General features: G+C 40.0%; 1 protein-coding gene across 6 annotated transcripts in view; it reads left to right on the top strand.

Annotated features, from left to right (window-relative positions):
- Window positions 1-16222, top strand: part of ZDHHC3 (zinc finger DHHC-type palmitoyltransferase 3) — a 37810-nt gene that overhangs the window by 10515 nt on the left and 11073 nt on the right. For all 6 annotated transcript variants that reach the window (XM_038127106.1, XM_038127104.1, XM_038127105.1 and 3 more), the window contains exons 2-6: window positions 5085-5414; window positions 8148-8272; window positions 11454-11550; window positions 13441-13522; window positions 15277-15407. In XM_038127106.1, the coding sequence (XP_037983034.1) occupies window positions 5109-5414; window positions 8148-8272; window positions 11454-11550; window positions 13441-13522; window positions 15277-15407 (741 nt within the window). In that variant the 5' untranslated portion in view covers window positions 5085-5108. The remainder of the gene's footprint in view (window positions 1-5084; window positions 5415-8147; window positions 8273-11453; window positions 11551-13440; window positions 13523-15276; window positions 15408-16222) is intronic.

Here is a 16222-nt window from a genome sequence, read left to right as displayed (position 1 = left end):
GCCTGCTGCCTTTGCCATTGCAACCCAAGAGGAGGTTTCTGCCCCTTTGGGGTTTTAGCCCGAATTGGGGTGGGGTTTGTTTTGTTTGTTGTTGGTTTGGTATTTTTAACCATGTGTGGAGTCCCAAAAGTATGGCAATGGAAACACAGCTCTCTGTAGCAAATTTGAGCCTGCTAATAATAGGTTTGCTTTTTTTAGCTGCCTTTCACAGACCTGTTTGATGTGTCCCATTGACCCTCCAGGGTTTTGTAAACCAGAGGTTGGAAACTGCCATGCCACTGAATATCTGGATGAATCTGCAGGAGACTGCCAAAAATTCTCAGCATAGCTGGCCTGTTTTGTTGCACTCTTGCAGATCAGATAAAGCTTTTTAGGCCTTGCAGGAACCATTAGGAAAATACATATAAATGCTGATATTTTCTTATTACCTCTGTTTTGGCACATTTTTGCACGCTTGTTGGATTTTGGCTGCATGGAAGTGTGGCAGGAGAAGCACAAGTAAAAACCCTTTTAGTTAGGAAACTCATCTTATGTGTCATAGAAAGGAAAAATAAATATGCTGTGTTTTAATCTGTGCAGTTCTATGTGCAGAAAAAAATGAAATAAACTTAAAAATCAATTCTCCTGCAGTTTCTGTCTATCTGTCTGGAGCTGGCTGATTTTGTTTAAAAGGACATCTGTCCTGTGGATCTAGATTGCTTGCCTTAGCTGTTGTGAATATAGTAAAGCTAGATATGTATGTCTGCCTCCTTTTGATGATAAAAAATTAACTTTAGTGTTGTTTGTCAGCTCTCAGGGTACTCTGTGTGCCATAAAAGCTGTTCGCAAGTATTTCTTTAAAGTAAATTAAAAACCAAACTGAAAAACTAAAAAAGGTCTGCGATCTGCCCTGATCTCTCTTCTTTTTTATTCTTTTTTTCTCCCCCAGTATTGTTTTCATGTTGGTAGCACTTGAAATTCACCTAGTTCATATGACAGAATGAAAATGTAACCTCTTCCCAAAGTTCAGTGTTAATGGACTTGTAATAGAGGAAATGGTTGCAATGTACATAGTAATGCTGTAGTTCTGCAAGTCATACCCATGTGCTTGACTTCACTAGCATGGATAATTACATGAAAATCAGCAGGTTCACAATGATGGTGGTTTTAAGCTTGCTGTAAGTTTTATATCAAAACCTCAGGTAGCTTTCAGGCCCTTATTGGGTGAAGGCCCACATCATTTGTTTGTACATTCTTAGCAAATTCTTTGGCTGTCACAGGCGATTAAAAATCAGGTTTTTTTGACATGGCTTATGGCAGGTAAAAAGACCATTTGCATAGCATGTAATAGCATATTTTAAGTGTTCATTGTAGCAGGAAGTGGATTTTCATTTTTGTTTACATTTCTAACTTATGTATTACATGTTTTTTGATTGTTCCTGTATTGCCAAATGCCTTCCAGATAAATAAAAAAAAACAGAAAAGGTCTTTGCTCTGTCATGTCATTAAGCTGAATTGATGTGTGTGTTGTCATTGTATCTCACATTTACCTAGTGGCCTCTCTTGTAGCCTGACACCAAGATTAAGTCCTTAAGCCCTTTGCCTACATTGTTTACATATTGTTTGCTCCAGAGCAGGAGGAGCTGACATATTCCATCTGTATTGTAAATTAAGTTCATATGCAGCATGATTGAAGGGCAAACCAGTTAGGGCAAGTTACTGCTTCCACCCTGCTACAACCTTTTTTTTTTGTTGTTGTTGTTGTTGTATTATTTATCTGAAAATACCAAACTGGATAACATAAAACAGATGTTTGTGTATACAAGAGCAAGGAATTAAAAAAACCTCACTAACCGGGTCATGTAGGAGAGAAGCTGAGACTTTAAGCTCCTGTAGCTTGACTCTTAAGATAATGAACACTAAAACACATATGTATTTCTCAAAACAATGTATGGTGTTTATGTACTGATTTATTTTGTTGCCTAATGAGACCTCTAAAGCGAGCATTACGTGGCAGAGTACATTAAATAACAAAATTTTCCTCCAGCCTGGGGCACAGAGTCAGGGGCCTGTGCTCTGTCCTCTTAACTCCCTGCAGAATTGAGTTTCCAGACTTTCAGACTGAGGAGGCCTCAGGGTTCATTCCAGTTTCTCCTTAGACAGTTACACAGCAATGGATTTTTCTTATTTTTTTCCCCAGTTTAGCTTAATAATATATCTGAGATAGAGCTGTAGAACCTTTATTGGAGTGAAACTTCTTCCTGCACTTGCAGGAGAGATTAATTTTTATTTCACTGCTGAAGTGTGCTGTTCAGGACTAAACCCACAGCTTAATCACTGTGTATTTGTTCAGCTTTCAGTCAGTCTTTGCTAATACTGACCTTAAGGTGACTTGTCAAATGGATTCCTTTGTTAAATAGGAGTTTGCTTTTCCTATGACTGTTTGATTCCTTTGCTTTGGGATACAAAACCTTAAGGGGGAAAAAAGGCTCAGAGTCTAGGCAAAAAATTCCAATAGTCTGTGTTCAGGACTTGTCACTGCACCTGATGTGTCGAGTCTAAACTTTCGATTGAAAGCTGAACACCTAAATTACAGTTTTCTTTCTTACTTTTTAGTGTAATGTGATGTTCTTGTCAACTAAACGCTGTTGTCAGGTGTGAGTCTTTAATAATGTCAGTTTTACTTTGAGCTGGCAAACAAGCATAGCAATTTTAATAAGATTGTTAAACAACAGGAGTGAAGGTTAACTTGTTTTCTTGAGGGAGTGGAAGAACCAAGTCTTTGAAATACTTGTTAAGTCTGTGTGAATGTTTGAATACATAGTTGTCCTTACAGCAGTTGTGAAAAACGGGAGAAAAGTATGCGTATACAAGTAGGTACAGATTTATCTGAACTTAAACTGCCAGATTGTTTGGGTAATCACTGTTTACAAAAATTACATAGCTTGTCTTCCTAAATATCAGAAATCATGAGGCTAAATTATAGCTGTGGTTAAAATACGGAGTAATTATAACGTGTTATGTGAATTTTGTGAATGAGGAGTGGGTTTTTTGTTGTGGGCGTTTTTCTTGTCCAAGTAAATGACATCCTCACAAGGACATTTTTATCTTGATATTTCTGTTCTGTGTGATGTGTGTATAAATACCAGACTGATATGCTTTAACATTAATTCACGTGACTTTCTTCAGATTCATAGACCACCTTAAACTCGCTTGGCAGCATACTAAATGTTCAAAGTGGAAAGATAAGAAAATCCCTAATTCTCCTATTTTATTTATATGAGTTGTGTTAGAAAACAAATACTGTAAATTGTCTAGTTCATCTGTTTTTGTGCACCTAGGAAGTTTGTGCTCCTGGCTTTTGCTTCTCACTATGGCCACAGCAGTTCCAGTACCTCTTTTTGTGTCACTCGCAGTCAGGTGCACAAAGCTCTGTGCTTGAATGTAATTAATCATCCTGCTCATTAATAACCTTATTCCTTGGCTGTGAAGGAATAATTGTCCTCTTATGAATTTGGTCTTCTTAAAATAACAGCTGAAAAGTAAACTATCATCTCCTTCCCTGTTGAGATAGGGGAAGCAACATCTCCATTTAGGTTGGTGTTAGGCTTTCTTCTTCTGCTTGGTAGAATTAGCCATAAGATTTGGAGAAAAGTTTGAAGTCCTAGGGATTTCTTCAGTTCTCTCACTATGTTTTATGTAAAATATATCCAGTTTTAAACAGTTAATGACAAAAATAGCTTTAGGGTGAACTTTCTTGGCTGAAAAAATAATTAGCGGTGAACATTTTCTCTGAATTTAAATGGCATAATGAACACTCTTGTTTTGCAAAGCCATGAGAATAAGCCTTACATTTTGAAACAGCACGAGGCTGATACCTTCCATTCAGGGATCTGCAATTCAGTGTATTTGGTAGTAGAATTATTGCAGCCATTTTTGTAGAAGGTGGGTCTTTAGAGGGTGTAGTGTTATGAAGCATTTAGAGCACTGAGCAAATACTCTGAGTAGAAGTGTGTTTGGAAGAGGTTGCTGGGTGTGTAAAGAGCTGCTTTCAAAACGTAGCATTCCAGGTGTGCTCCAGCATTGAGTGGTGGATGGATTGAATGCAGATGGATTGATGCCTTGCCAAAGACTTAGGAGCACCCTCTCTATTTCCTGTAATGCCTACATTTGGTGGGAGTTACACTGAAACACAAGCATGGCGCATACCTGGAACATTGTGTTCCTGGTTCCTGTTCCAAGATGCCTCTTTCTCTCTGGATAGACAAGGTGTTTGCAGAGCTGGAGAGGAGAGGACAGGGCAATGTCAGTGTTGGTCCTCTTGCTGCAGTAGAGTGGAGTTGGCTGGAAAATGGGAAGCAAAACAAATGCCATTGGGGGATGGAGCAAAGGTGGTGGGAGAGGCATGGCAAAGCAGAAGACTTCCAAGGGACGTAAGGCCAGAGGAGGAGGTTGGGGTGGGAGACAGCTGTTGTTGGGAAATTATGTCCTCCAGCCAAGACTAGAAGTTCCTGTCAAGATCTTTTCTGGGTTGCTTCTTAATCAGTTCCTACAAATCTGACTGTACAGCTGTTTGTTTTTGCACTTTTACCCCCAAGCTGGGAGTCACTGGGTAAGGGGAATGGAAGCCTCCTCCACTTGCTAAGTTTCCCAGTATGTGTAGGAAAGACCCTTCCCTTCCCCAGATAGGAGGCAGAAAAAAAGGGACCCTGCCAGTTGTGACAGGACTTTTCTGCCTTCACGTGACGGTGCTGAGTTCTTGCTTCAGTTCCTGTTGTGGCCGCTCCTGTTGGCTCCTACCTGATGACTTTTTCTTCATTAAAATGCTTGTTGCTTTTCCACTTAGGCAGGTGGAGGTGGCACACTGGTAGACCTAGTGTGTAATTAAGCATTCTTAAAAGCACTTAGAGTCTTCTGAGTAAGGAGTGTTCCGATAAGCGCAAGAGTGTGGTTTCCCAATCCATTATTTTATGTTTGATTTATTTACTTTTTTTGCTTTCTTATTTCACTTTCTGCAATTTTCCCATGTGATGACCATGCTGTTATGTGAACAGAGGTCTGTATGTCTGGCAGAGCCGTGAGCACTGTTTCTGACTCTCTTTCAGATGCAAGTATGGACATAATAGCCTATGATGATTACTCCAGTCCACCGCTTCAGAGATATTGAAAGGACACCTGAATACCTCCAGCCGGAAAAGTGTGTTCCACCTCCTAGCCGCGCTTCCCTGGGAACAATGTGGTTTATTCGAGATGGCTGTGGTATTGCATGTGCTGTCGTTACCTGGATGCTGGTGTTCTATGCCGACTTTGTAGTCCTTCTTGTCATGCTAGTTCCATCGAGAGATTATGTTTATAGTGTCATCAATGGCACACTGTTCAACACCTTGGCTTTCCTCGCTTTGGCTTCACATTTTCGTGCTATGCTGACAGATCCAGTAAGTATACACCTCTCTCTGTGTGTCTCGGAAAGAAACAGGCGGTGTTTTTCTCGTCTGCTAGATGTTGGGTAACTCAGTTGCCGAGTGAGTGGCAGATTTAAATAACTATTGTGTGTCAGCCTGCTGAGTGAGGCTGCTGATGTGGTATGCTAATTTTTCGTCCCACTCAAGTTGGATACAAAGTCAAGGACCCAGGGTTAGATTCCTGGTGCGTGAGCAGCTCCTCTTCCTGCACCGGGAAGGAGAGTGTTTCTCTCTGATGCTGTTTTCTCCCCAGTGGCAGATCTCGTGTCTGTGGCTTGTTGTGTCTTGACAAACAGGAAAGCTGGAAAAGCTGGTTTTGGTTGTCTGCCTTGGCAAGTATTGCTTCAGCAGAACAGAGCAGAATATGTGTTGTTTTGAAAAGCTGTGTTACCATCTCTCATTCTAGTGATTTTGTTGAGTGTATTGGACAATGCTGAAATAAATACACCCTGAGCATGCTAAGAGATGGCAGTTCTTAGGCAAGTTGGGAAGCATCAGAGTTGTGAGATCTTCTTGTATGTATCCTTAGGACATTGCTTTGAGAGATCAGATCTGCTGATTTCTCATCTTTCAGTTTCTGACAAGATGAAGTTTAGCACCATGATGCTAATTTTGAATGGCCTGTGATGGTTTATTTTACTTAGTAACCTCTGGACAGTAGACTCAGTTCAAAACCCCATCTCCACTAGTCAGTGGAAGGAAAGACAAGCTTGGACTTCTCCTGTCTCCTTCCTGATGAATGTTCTTGCTGCTGTTGGAAGTGTGGTGTGCCTCTGATAACTCTGTCCCTTCCAAATGTTATTTCCCCCTTGAAACCTTGTTAGGTGCTGTTGAGACTTCAGTATAATCTTTGTTTCTTAGATTCTAGCTCTTCCAGAAACCCCAGCACTGCAGAAATGGCTTGATTTGGGGTATTCTCACAATTTGTGGTAAAGACTGTTGAAGTGCATGCTACTGCTGCTGGGCAGAAGTGTAAGCTGTACTTCAGCCTCTGAAACTTCTGATCACTGGACTCAGGAATGGAGGGTTGCAGCTGTCTGTTAGATAGTTTGTATCCTAAGGGTGGTTGTTAATTTTTGTATGTTGTGTGATTTTTATGCTTAGGGACCTTCAGGGGGCTGGAATTATTTTGCAGAGTTAGGAGCAGCTCTTGTGAAACAAAAGCTGTATTTTGAAATGGGCTAGTTGGAGCAGTGTTGGAGAAGCAGATACAATTTCTGTTGAGAGTAATTGGGAAAAGATATGTTAATTCCTTGTGTGAGGTGGGATTTATGTATGTGGATGGAGAGCCAGTGGGATTTTGTTTCATTTTTATAAGGAGGAATTCAGCTAAATAAAATGTAGGAAGAAAGATACAGGGAAGATACCAACATCTGGCAGACAGTGAGTCTGGGATTGCAGAAGCTTCCAGGACATGGGGAACCAGGGGCATATGTAGGATGAGAATGAAACTAAAAGCACTGCTGAGGCAAACAAGCAGAATTCTTACTATAAATAAATGAACAACTCAGTTCTTCACAATTGATAGCGTGTCCTGCATTTCAGGAACTTCTTCCAATGGGTCCTTGCTAAAAACATTCCTAAAGTTTTGAGCTTTGCTGCATACTGAAGAGAGAGAACATGAGTTATAGCAATTTTGTGGAAATTGGTTTTGGTAATTTTTAAATTAGTCAGGTCTGTTGGGAGTTTTTGTGGGAAAAAGCCCCCAAAGGTTGCTTTAAAAAGCCTCATACTACTGGTTTAATGTGCAGTTCTCTCACTCGTGTATCATTCCTGTTTACTGCTTTTAGGAGGTTGTATAAATGTATTGAAAGGAGACTCTTCCATCAGAAATCTATTGAAGTACTGCGTCTCTGTTTTTATTTCAATTAAAAAAGCCCTAAATTCACAGAAGTAAATTGTGCCAATGTACAGCAGTGATTTCATATACCATGTTTCATGGTGCTCTTTTTTTTTTTTTTTTTTTTTTTTTTTTTTTTGAGCAGAGGGAGTTTCTTTGGTTTGTTTGTTGTTTTGATTTTTTTTTTTTTTGAGCAAATTTTTGTCCCTGCAAAGACTGGAAACTCATGAACTTGGGCTCCTGTAGCAGCAATAAGTTACCTATTTAAAGATATACTTTAAAGTGGAAATTGCACAGCTAAGAATGTTTTACCTGGTCTTATTCAGGTGTGACAATTCTTAGTGTTCACTGTTTGAATGTTAACCCCCAATTTAAATAGCAAATACACAGTGGAAGCATAACTGTAAATATATGAGTTATTTACCAGCAACTCTTAATGTACACAATAATACTTCTGAAGAAGCTGCTTCTACTGGCATAAAACATCCGCAGTTTTTGGTGTGTGATAGGAAACACTGACATGATAAATTTGTTGATGTGAAAAGAGGGATGATAATTCTTAAATATTTCAAGGTTTCTGTAGGACTACAAAGGACTAATTGTTTAAGTGGAGGTTTATTGATGTTTAAAAAAAACCAAAAGCCCCACCAAAATTATGTGTGTGTGGTTCCATATTTTAAGACCGCATTTAAATTTCTTTTCTGAATCTTCTTGCTTTTCTTGAAACTCTGTTCATCTTAGGGAAGCTTTTATTTATTTTTCTTTCTGCCCCTCCCATAGTTTTAAGTAATCCTGTTGTTCTTAGCAGCCATAAAGTGCACAAGGTAATCTGCTGGTTTGTTTGTTTTGTTTTTTTTTTTCTGCAGGGTGCTGTACCCAAAGGTAATGCCACAAAAGAGTTCATCGAGAGTTTACAGCTAAAGCCAGGACAGGTGGTTTACAAGTGCCCAAAGTGTTGTAGCATCAAACCTGACAGAGCACATCACTGCAGGTAAAGTCTGTTCTGAGGAGGGCTGTTTCATCAAGACCTCAAGAATTATTCACCAGTGTACCTTGTTATTGCAGTCTGAGACTGGAGTGGGTCAGTTGAGGGATTGACATGCAAATTCTGTTGCCAATAGTGCCAGACACATTTAAGCTTCTCAGAAGAAGTCTCATACCTTTTCTGACAAATTTTCATATATAGGAGGCCAGGGCTACTTTGTGCAAAGTGAGAAACACTTGCAGTTTTTGAGTGCTGCCTTGGTTCCAGACTTCTAACTAACATTCCATAAATTTTCATGTAAACATGACTTGAAAAGAGACGTTCTATACCAAAATGCATAGAAATCCATAAAACATCTCCCAAAGGGTCAGTGTCTTTTCCATTTTTATTTTTATTCACAAACCCATTTGTCAAACTGTGTATTCTATTTAGAAATGATATTTAAGTTAATACTCAAGTGCAGGTAACTGTATATCTATTTTTAAGAGTTCAGACTTCCACATTTTCATTGAGTACTGTGACTTTGTTTTGTGCTGTGTGATAGATCAGTATGCCTACTGATCTGTCATGTCCTTTCTTTTTCTGGTAGGATAAACTTCCCGGAAGAGAGTAACTGGTAGTGAGCTTTTTAGTACTAAAGGCAGTGAGCAAAAAAATAACTACTTCCTAAAATTCTCTCCTGCTTTTAAAGCAAGCGAACCTGCTTTCCAGTAAGTAGTTAACAAGTTTGCACTGGTGTCACTTCCTTACCTGCTCAAAAACCAATACGTACAGAGAGAGCTCGCACCTGGGCTAGTGCTGATTCATGCAGTGGTCTCGTGGGGAGGGAATTATGAGGTAATGAGCTGAGCAAACTTGTCCTGCTGTTTGCTTTTTTCATATTTGTTTTCAGAGCTTCAGTTTGCAGATGTTTTTCTTTTTTGTTGTTTTTTGTTATTTTTAAGAATTTTAATGAAAATCAGGAGTCAGTTATTCAGCAGGAGCAATGTGGTCATGCCTATCACTTATTAATGCTACTGTGAAATCCCCTCTGACAGCTTTTCAATTATGAATGAAACTTCACATCTAAAATGCTGTCTTGATGATGACTCACAGTGTAGGTAAATGAAAAGGACTCTGGCTAAACACAAAACCTTGTCACCATGGTCCTTTATTCTGTCCTTTAAGATAAGTTTTTAGACATTAAGGTTTGGGAAGGTGATCCACTCACCACAGATGCTATTGAGAATCTTCAGTCAGACGGGGTTTTTTTGTGGCCTAGGGAGATTTATTAGACTTTAAGAAACAAAGGTTGAGCGTATGCATCTGCAGGAGATCCTGCTAGCTGTATGCCAGAGGGACCAGGGTGTTTTTGAAGAATGTGCTATTTAGTGAGTCCCCTGTGCCCAGTAAACTAGTCCTGCCAGCATTTGGGAGCTGGGTGGTTGAATGGGGGAAGGGTCTGAGGATTGGCAATCCCTGCTCCCTGTAGCGTTTAGCTGTGGTTTCTGTGTTTCCTTTTCCACCAGCTAGCCTCCTGTTCTGCCTGTCATCCAACTGTTTTTGGTACATGTACATGGAATAAAACTCTCCTCCCAGCCTCCTCTCCTGTCTCTTTATCATCTATGGTGTGGCTGCTTCAGGTTGTCCCTCTGGGGAAGTAGGAGCAGTTGGAGGGTTGCTTGGGGTACTCACCTCTCCCAGAGCCCAAGGGAAGTGTGTGCACACCTGCACACAGGGAGACATCCTCCTCCTTCACCATCTTCCTCACCTTACCCCTTCCTTTTTTTTTAATCACAATGAGAGATACTTGTCTTACAAAATACATTATCTGGCAGATAAATTGCTTTTACTGTGCCTGCTGATTTTAGACCCCATGTAGCTCCAAATAATTTTAAGCTGCTTGTTCTGGCAAAATGAGGCTTTTTCTTGTTTCCCACTGCACATGGGTCTGACAGGTAATAGGGCACCCGTGTTTGCCTGAGAAGGAGCTCCTGATCTGCCTGCCTGGACTTTCGTTTAGGATCAGGCCTATAGCAACTCATTTGTTTTTCAGGCATAGCACATATCCTTGGGGATTATCCCTTCCCACCAATTAAAGTGAGTGAAAGGCTGTTCTGACAGAGAGACTTTTTATTATTTATTCATACATGCTGATAAGAACATATTTATGTTTTCGTTGATTTCCCTTAAGTGTTTGAGTGTTGAAGTTTATTATTTATATTAAGGTCAAGATGCTTTTTGTTATAAGAAGAAAAATAAAATTAGCAGAGCACTTAGTCCTTTCTGTTTAATTGCTGCCAGAATTGTTCTGGAATGGCTGTTTCCTTTCTGGGTCTGTTGTTTGTTTGCTTTAGGGTTTTGTGTTTTTTCATATTTGATTTCTGTGCTTGTTTGTACAATGTGGTATCAGGAGACTGGCTGCCTTTCATCTCCTATCATATGAGAAAGCAGCAGAGAAAAAGACTTCCTTTATTATGTGTGTTGAAGCAGTTACTGACTAAGCAAGAGAATGATGTTCAGAGTAATACATAAAGTAATAATGTTTTAATTATTTGACTTCCAGCCACAATTTGCACACTGGCAAGAATTTGAATTTTGATTTCATTAGTCTGGTTTTGTGAAGTACTTTAACATCTAATTTCGCCTTGAACGTCTATTGTGGTACCATCTTCCTGACTGACTGCCACAGCTATTTTCTGCTAGTATGTGGCTTACCTTGATGTCAGGAATCTTTTCTAATGCCTTATTTGGTTGCAAGTTCCTGCTACCAGCAAATGTTGGCAAATAAACCTGAGTCTGTTGTTAGCAGCTCTGAGAAGTATCTTTATTCATTACTACCTTTTGTATCTTTGTGATTTATGTTTAGTTTTAATTTGCAGACATTTTTACAGACCAAATAGATTAAAACTAAACAAAATCACAGTTTTTTTTCCATCTGTCCGAATGTATTGTTCAAACAATATTTTGTAAAGAACCACTGGTATATGGCATTAATTTTTGCAGTGGTGGTTTGGTATTGTATAATTAATTTTGAACAGGCTTAGTCAAGTAAGCAAGCCACAAATATAGATATGGTGGCAAGTAAACTCTTTTATGTTCAGATTTCACCTCTGGTTCTTTAGCTGAATTTCTTTGTCCCCCAAACCCCTGTAAAATCTTGTGTTGGAATAAAAAGTGCCGTTAATGAAGACCTGTGTTCTTCCAGTGTTTGCAAGAGGTGCATTCGGAAAATGGACCATCACTGCCCGTGGGTCAATAACTGTGTAGGAGAGAATAACCAGAAGTACTTTGTACTGTTTACAGTAAGTATTTTGCAGGTGATGCTTGAGGTTGTCCAGTGGGAAGTGCTGAAATGTAGTGCATAGTCTGTGAAGCAGCTCCCAGGGCTGGTGTTCTCTTCATGTTTTGGAAGAACTTTATGGGGACCTGCTGCAGGCTGCTGTTTCACTAATTAGGAAACACCTCCCCCCCTCCATCCATCCGCAGCAATAGGAAGAGGCATCACAGGGAGCATTTCTCGGGGGTTTTTGAGGTTTGTATTGATGGTTGTTCAGCACCTATTTGTAATACAAGTAGTGTATTGTGGTGCCGATCTCTTTGAGGGAGGGGCCATCTTCCATCAAACACTGGCTGGTAGGATCCCAAGCCATATGTAGGGCTCCTAAATATTATAGTTGTACAAGTATCTGAGTGGGATCATGTAATAAGAGCTGTTGCCACATCTCAAAGAAGAAGTGGGAAGTCTGCATCCCCTTGGATAAGAATTATCCTCCTTTTAATTCTGAGTGGTTTATTTTTGTACTTGAAAAGAAGGAGGTGCTTGACTTTTTGTACTATATCTGTAGCATCATGAGTAAGAAAATAGGAGTACAAACTTGAACAGTGGATATTTCTGGAAGGTTTGAAAAGTGTTTCATCAAAGTGAACTGCAAATATCCCGTGGGAGTAGTGTGAACATTACAAGGCTGAGTCTCAGTGATGCTCTCTTTTATTAATAAATCTTCTGAGATATCTGTATGTTTGAGGAAGTATGTTCTCGTATTACCAAGCAGAAAGGAGGAGATTTTCAGTTAAATGACAGGCTTAGTGTTCTATGGTGTGGTTTGCAAGGATGTGGATTACAGAACAAAATGAATCCTATTTCTTTCCTATGAGCAAGTGGGTTTTTTTTAAGCTTGAGCAGTGAGCTAGGTGTTCTAGTCCTCTCAAAAGGATTTCAGTTACTATTAGAACTTGATATCCACTTTCTAGCAGACTGTATTTAAGACTTAATCTGGTTGAGAGAAACAAAAGAAGAGTTGCTGGTTTTGTTCCTGGATATTCTTTTTTTTGACACATGAGGAAGTAAAAGAACAGCAGCATGCTCAACTTGCAAGGAAAACCAAAATGCTCTCCTATTGCCTTTTACTGCTTCCAGAGGTGTTTCTTGTTAGAAAATCTCTCTCACTTCTGCTCTATGCCTATCTTTGGCAGAGTTTGTAGGTTCAGAAGAGTAATTTTTTAGCCCTGTCTTAGTAAATTGTAATCTACGTGTTACATTGCACATAGCTTTTGTTCTAACTTATTGTTACATACAGTTTTTATTACAGAGTTAAGACCTGGTTTAAACCAAAAATTGTTAAGTACGAAGTATTGAAGCCTGAGAGAAACTTTTTATGCTAGTGTCTGCCTCAGAGAAAATACTTCTTTAAAAAATATATATAATTTTTCTGAACTGCATACTGGAAAGCAAAGTGCATTTGCTGGTTAAAACAAAATGACTGTTGTTTCTCTGGGAAACTGTAGTGCTGTCAGAGCAAGGATGTAAGCTTTGACAACAGTATACCTTGATCAGTGTTACTGTTCTCTGAGAGCCGTGCAGTGCTGAGCTAAGGGCAGTAAGCTGTGTGGAAGGCCACTCTGGGACACAGGAGGCTGGGTTTTGGATGCAGCTGCTGTTGGATTCAGCATCTGCCTTGTGTCTGCTCAGAGCTGTTTGTAAGGAGAGAATGAGTCTGTGTAGTTGTGGCATTTGCCAGCGTCATGGTGCTTTTTCAGGGGAGACGGGAGAGCTTGATGGTTTTTGGAATTGCTTTGTGGTTTGGTTTAATTTTGAAATCTTAGCACTATGCTTTTAAATAAAGTGTTGGGGAGATACAGCATTTTGGTCTTTGAGCTCACTTGATACCTGTATTACATCCTTTATTTTTCAGATGTATATCGCACTGATTTCCCTGCATGCCCTAATCATGGTGGGATTTCACTTCTTGTACTGCTTTGAAGAAGACTGGACAAGTGAGTATAAACAAAATACCTTACTAAAATAACAGATAATCCTCTGAATAAGAACTTAAAATGCTGTTGGCTTGTTTCAAAAGAATGCTATCAAGGTTCTACTATGCTATCTCTATTTTTTTATGGTCTTTTTAATGATCATTCCTGGGACTTCATAATTCTTTTTGAGCTGCTGGAATCTCTGTCCTGAAAAGTACTCTTTTAACTTACACCTGATAGTGCCTAGGAAAAAGCTGATATGTAAAGACACCTAAGGAGTATGTGTGCAATAACCTACTGTTGAACATGAACACAGCACTAATTTCCTGAATGCCAGCAAAAGATAAGAAGAATGTGTATGCTTTTTTTTAAAAGGGTACTGTGAATCATTCTTGCAAGACTGCCAGGAAAACATGCTGCTCATATCCAAAAATCTACCCTTACAAGAACAAACAATTCCTTTCCTCAGAAAAAAACAAACCCAACAAACCAAAACCAGAGCCCAAGCAGCTCAAAAAAGTGAAACCAAAAACCTCAGCATTCACTCTGAGGTAGTCAGTGAGTACATTTTCACAAAGTCAGTCTGTATGTTCCTAAAACCACAGATGGCTATAGGAAACCCTCAATTTAATGCTGAGTTGAACAGCAAGGTGTCAAAGAACGTGTGTGCACATGTATGTACTGCTTGTGAATTTTTTTGGAAAAGGAGGAGGGTTTTTTCCTTGGAATTTTGGTAGTGGTATTCAATATAATGACTGGTTTTAGATCCTAGTACTGCAGAGGATACACATGTGAATTGAAAAGGTTGTTCTGCATTTCAAAACTTTGTAAAAGAGCTGCCAGCAATCACTGAGAACATCTGCATTTGACTGCAGTGGCCAGGGCCATAAAGGAAGGATACATCAAAAGGTGGTTTCCCTTATCTCCTTTCTCAGGGCCTGTTCCTGTGGGGAAAGCACTTTCCTCGCTGTCCCAGGTTTAGATGGCAGAACAGAGCTGTTAGGAGAGATGGATGTGTTGTTCCAGCTGCCTTGTGTTTGTGCAGATTGTGTTAGTTCCTGATTATGGTTCATCTGTTTAAGCCTGAGATCTCATTAGAAAAATACAGGCTTTTGGTGAGAGTCTAAGATTTTGGAAAAATCTGGCATTTAACAGCACTCAACTGTAACTTTGCAGCACTCAACTATGACTTTGGCTCTATAACATTACTTTCTTTTGCTCCTCCTTTCTAATTACCTTCTTGGGTTCCTTTTTTCAGCTCTTGCTTGAGTTTGCTCTATTGAGTATGAGGAAAAATAGGAACTCGGTTTAATCTGACCTTCTTTTAGTTACGGCTTAGAACAGTTACGAAAGGAAGCACACCCTGGTTTTATGTTGGTGCTACATATGCTCATGTCTTGACTGCCAGCTTGAGATTTTTAATGGACTTACCACTCTGGAAAATCTGTTTAAAGTCTTAAGATTTAAGAGAGAACCTCCAGGTGAAATGGAGGAGAATGGCATCCTAGTCGGTGTGCTGGGCAAACACCAAATTGGAAAAGAAAAGTTGCAATCTTGAGGTGTTGCAGGGTGGGCTTTTTCACTTTTTTTGAAATTTGAGGGAGTGATCATTTTATGGTTGAATGTCAGAGCTTCCCTGTGTATCTTTCTGGGAATGTTGTTCCTATAATTTATTTGATAGTTTGGGTATGGGAAACTTGTGGCTTAGCGGGTGTTTTGCAGCAGGTGCATTACTTGGTGTCTACCCTTCCAACTCCATTGTTTTGTCTTCACAGAATGTAGTTCCTTCTCTCCACCAACTACAGTGATTCTACTCATCCTCTTGTGTTTTGAGGCTCTCCTATTTCTCATCTTCACCTCAGTTATGTTTGGGACCCAAGTACACTCCATCTGCACTGATGAAACGGTGGGTGTCTCACACTCTCTCCTTTACCCCATCTCTCACCATTTGTAGAAACAGTGATGGGCTACAGGGTTTTGCCTCATGGCACAGGGAGTCCCATGGACCTTCCGAGGAGAGATCCAGTGTAATAAAGTTGAGCTAGCACAGTGCTGGATCGTGCTCTCTGAGGGTTCCTGTGGGACACAGGGCACCCTATGTATTGGCTGGGGTGCTGTGTTGACAGTATCTCCCATGAGGTAGGCATAGGTAGCTGGGGGTTACTCTGTAGAGAGAATTTGTAGCTGGGGGTTACTCTGTAGAGAGTATTTGTCCCTGTGGATTGGAGAACCTTTCACCTTTAATGAAGTGCTTTTACATCAGTATTGTCTGAAATTCAGCTGTGTGTCCTGGTTGTCACTATTCACAGGTTTATGTGCTGGAAAGGCTGAAAAGCCAAGATGGGAAGTTGGGGGAGGAATACACACACACACTTCTTTTAGGCTAGAAGATTTTCCAGCCTTAGCTACCTGTTCAACAGTTCAAAAACTCCTGCCAGAAGGAAAAAAGAACAGGCAGCGGAGTAGGCTCATGGAAACTGCTGGATACAGTCTGCTGCAAATCCACCAAGCCATCTCTGATTTGAAGGTGGCATAGTAGAGATTATATAGTAATATTACAGTCCTAAATCCATGTATTTGCCCACTTTTGCAAAGATGAAGCTGGTGACTCCTGGGGGTGTTTCCACACTTGTGAATACTTGCACTCTTCACCAAGCACGCTCAGGTAATTGAATTAACCAGAGTGGCTGGAGAGAAGGAGAAGTGATAGTCTTAAAAGAG

This window comes from Motacilla alba, chromosome 2 (genome assembly GCF_015832195.1).
Source record: "Motacilla alba alba isolate MOTALB_02 chromosome 2, Motacilla_alba_V1.0_pri, whole genome shotgun sequence".
NCBI classification, from domain to species: domain Eukaryota; kingdom Metazoa; phylum Chordata; class Aves; order Passeriformes; family Motacillidae; genus Motacilla; species Motacilla alba.
The sequence above is the reverse complement of the archived record's forward strand: the minus strand, read 5'-3'. Positions and strand labels throughout refer to the sequence as shown.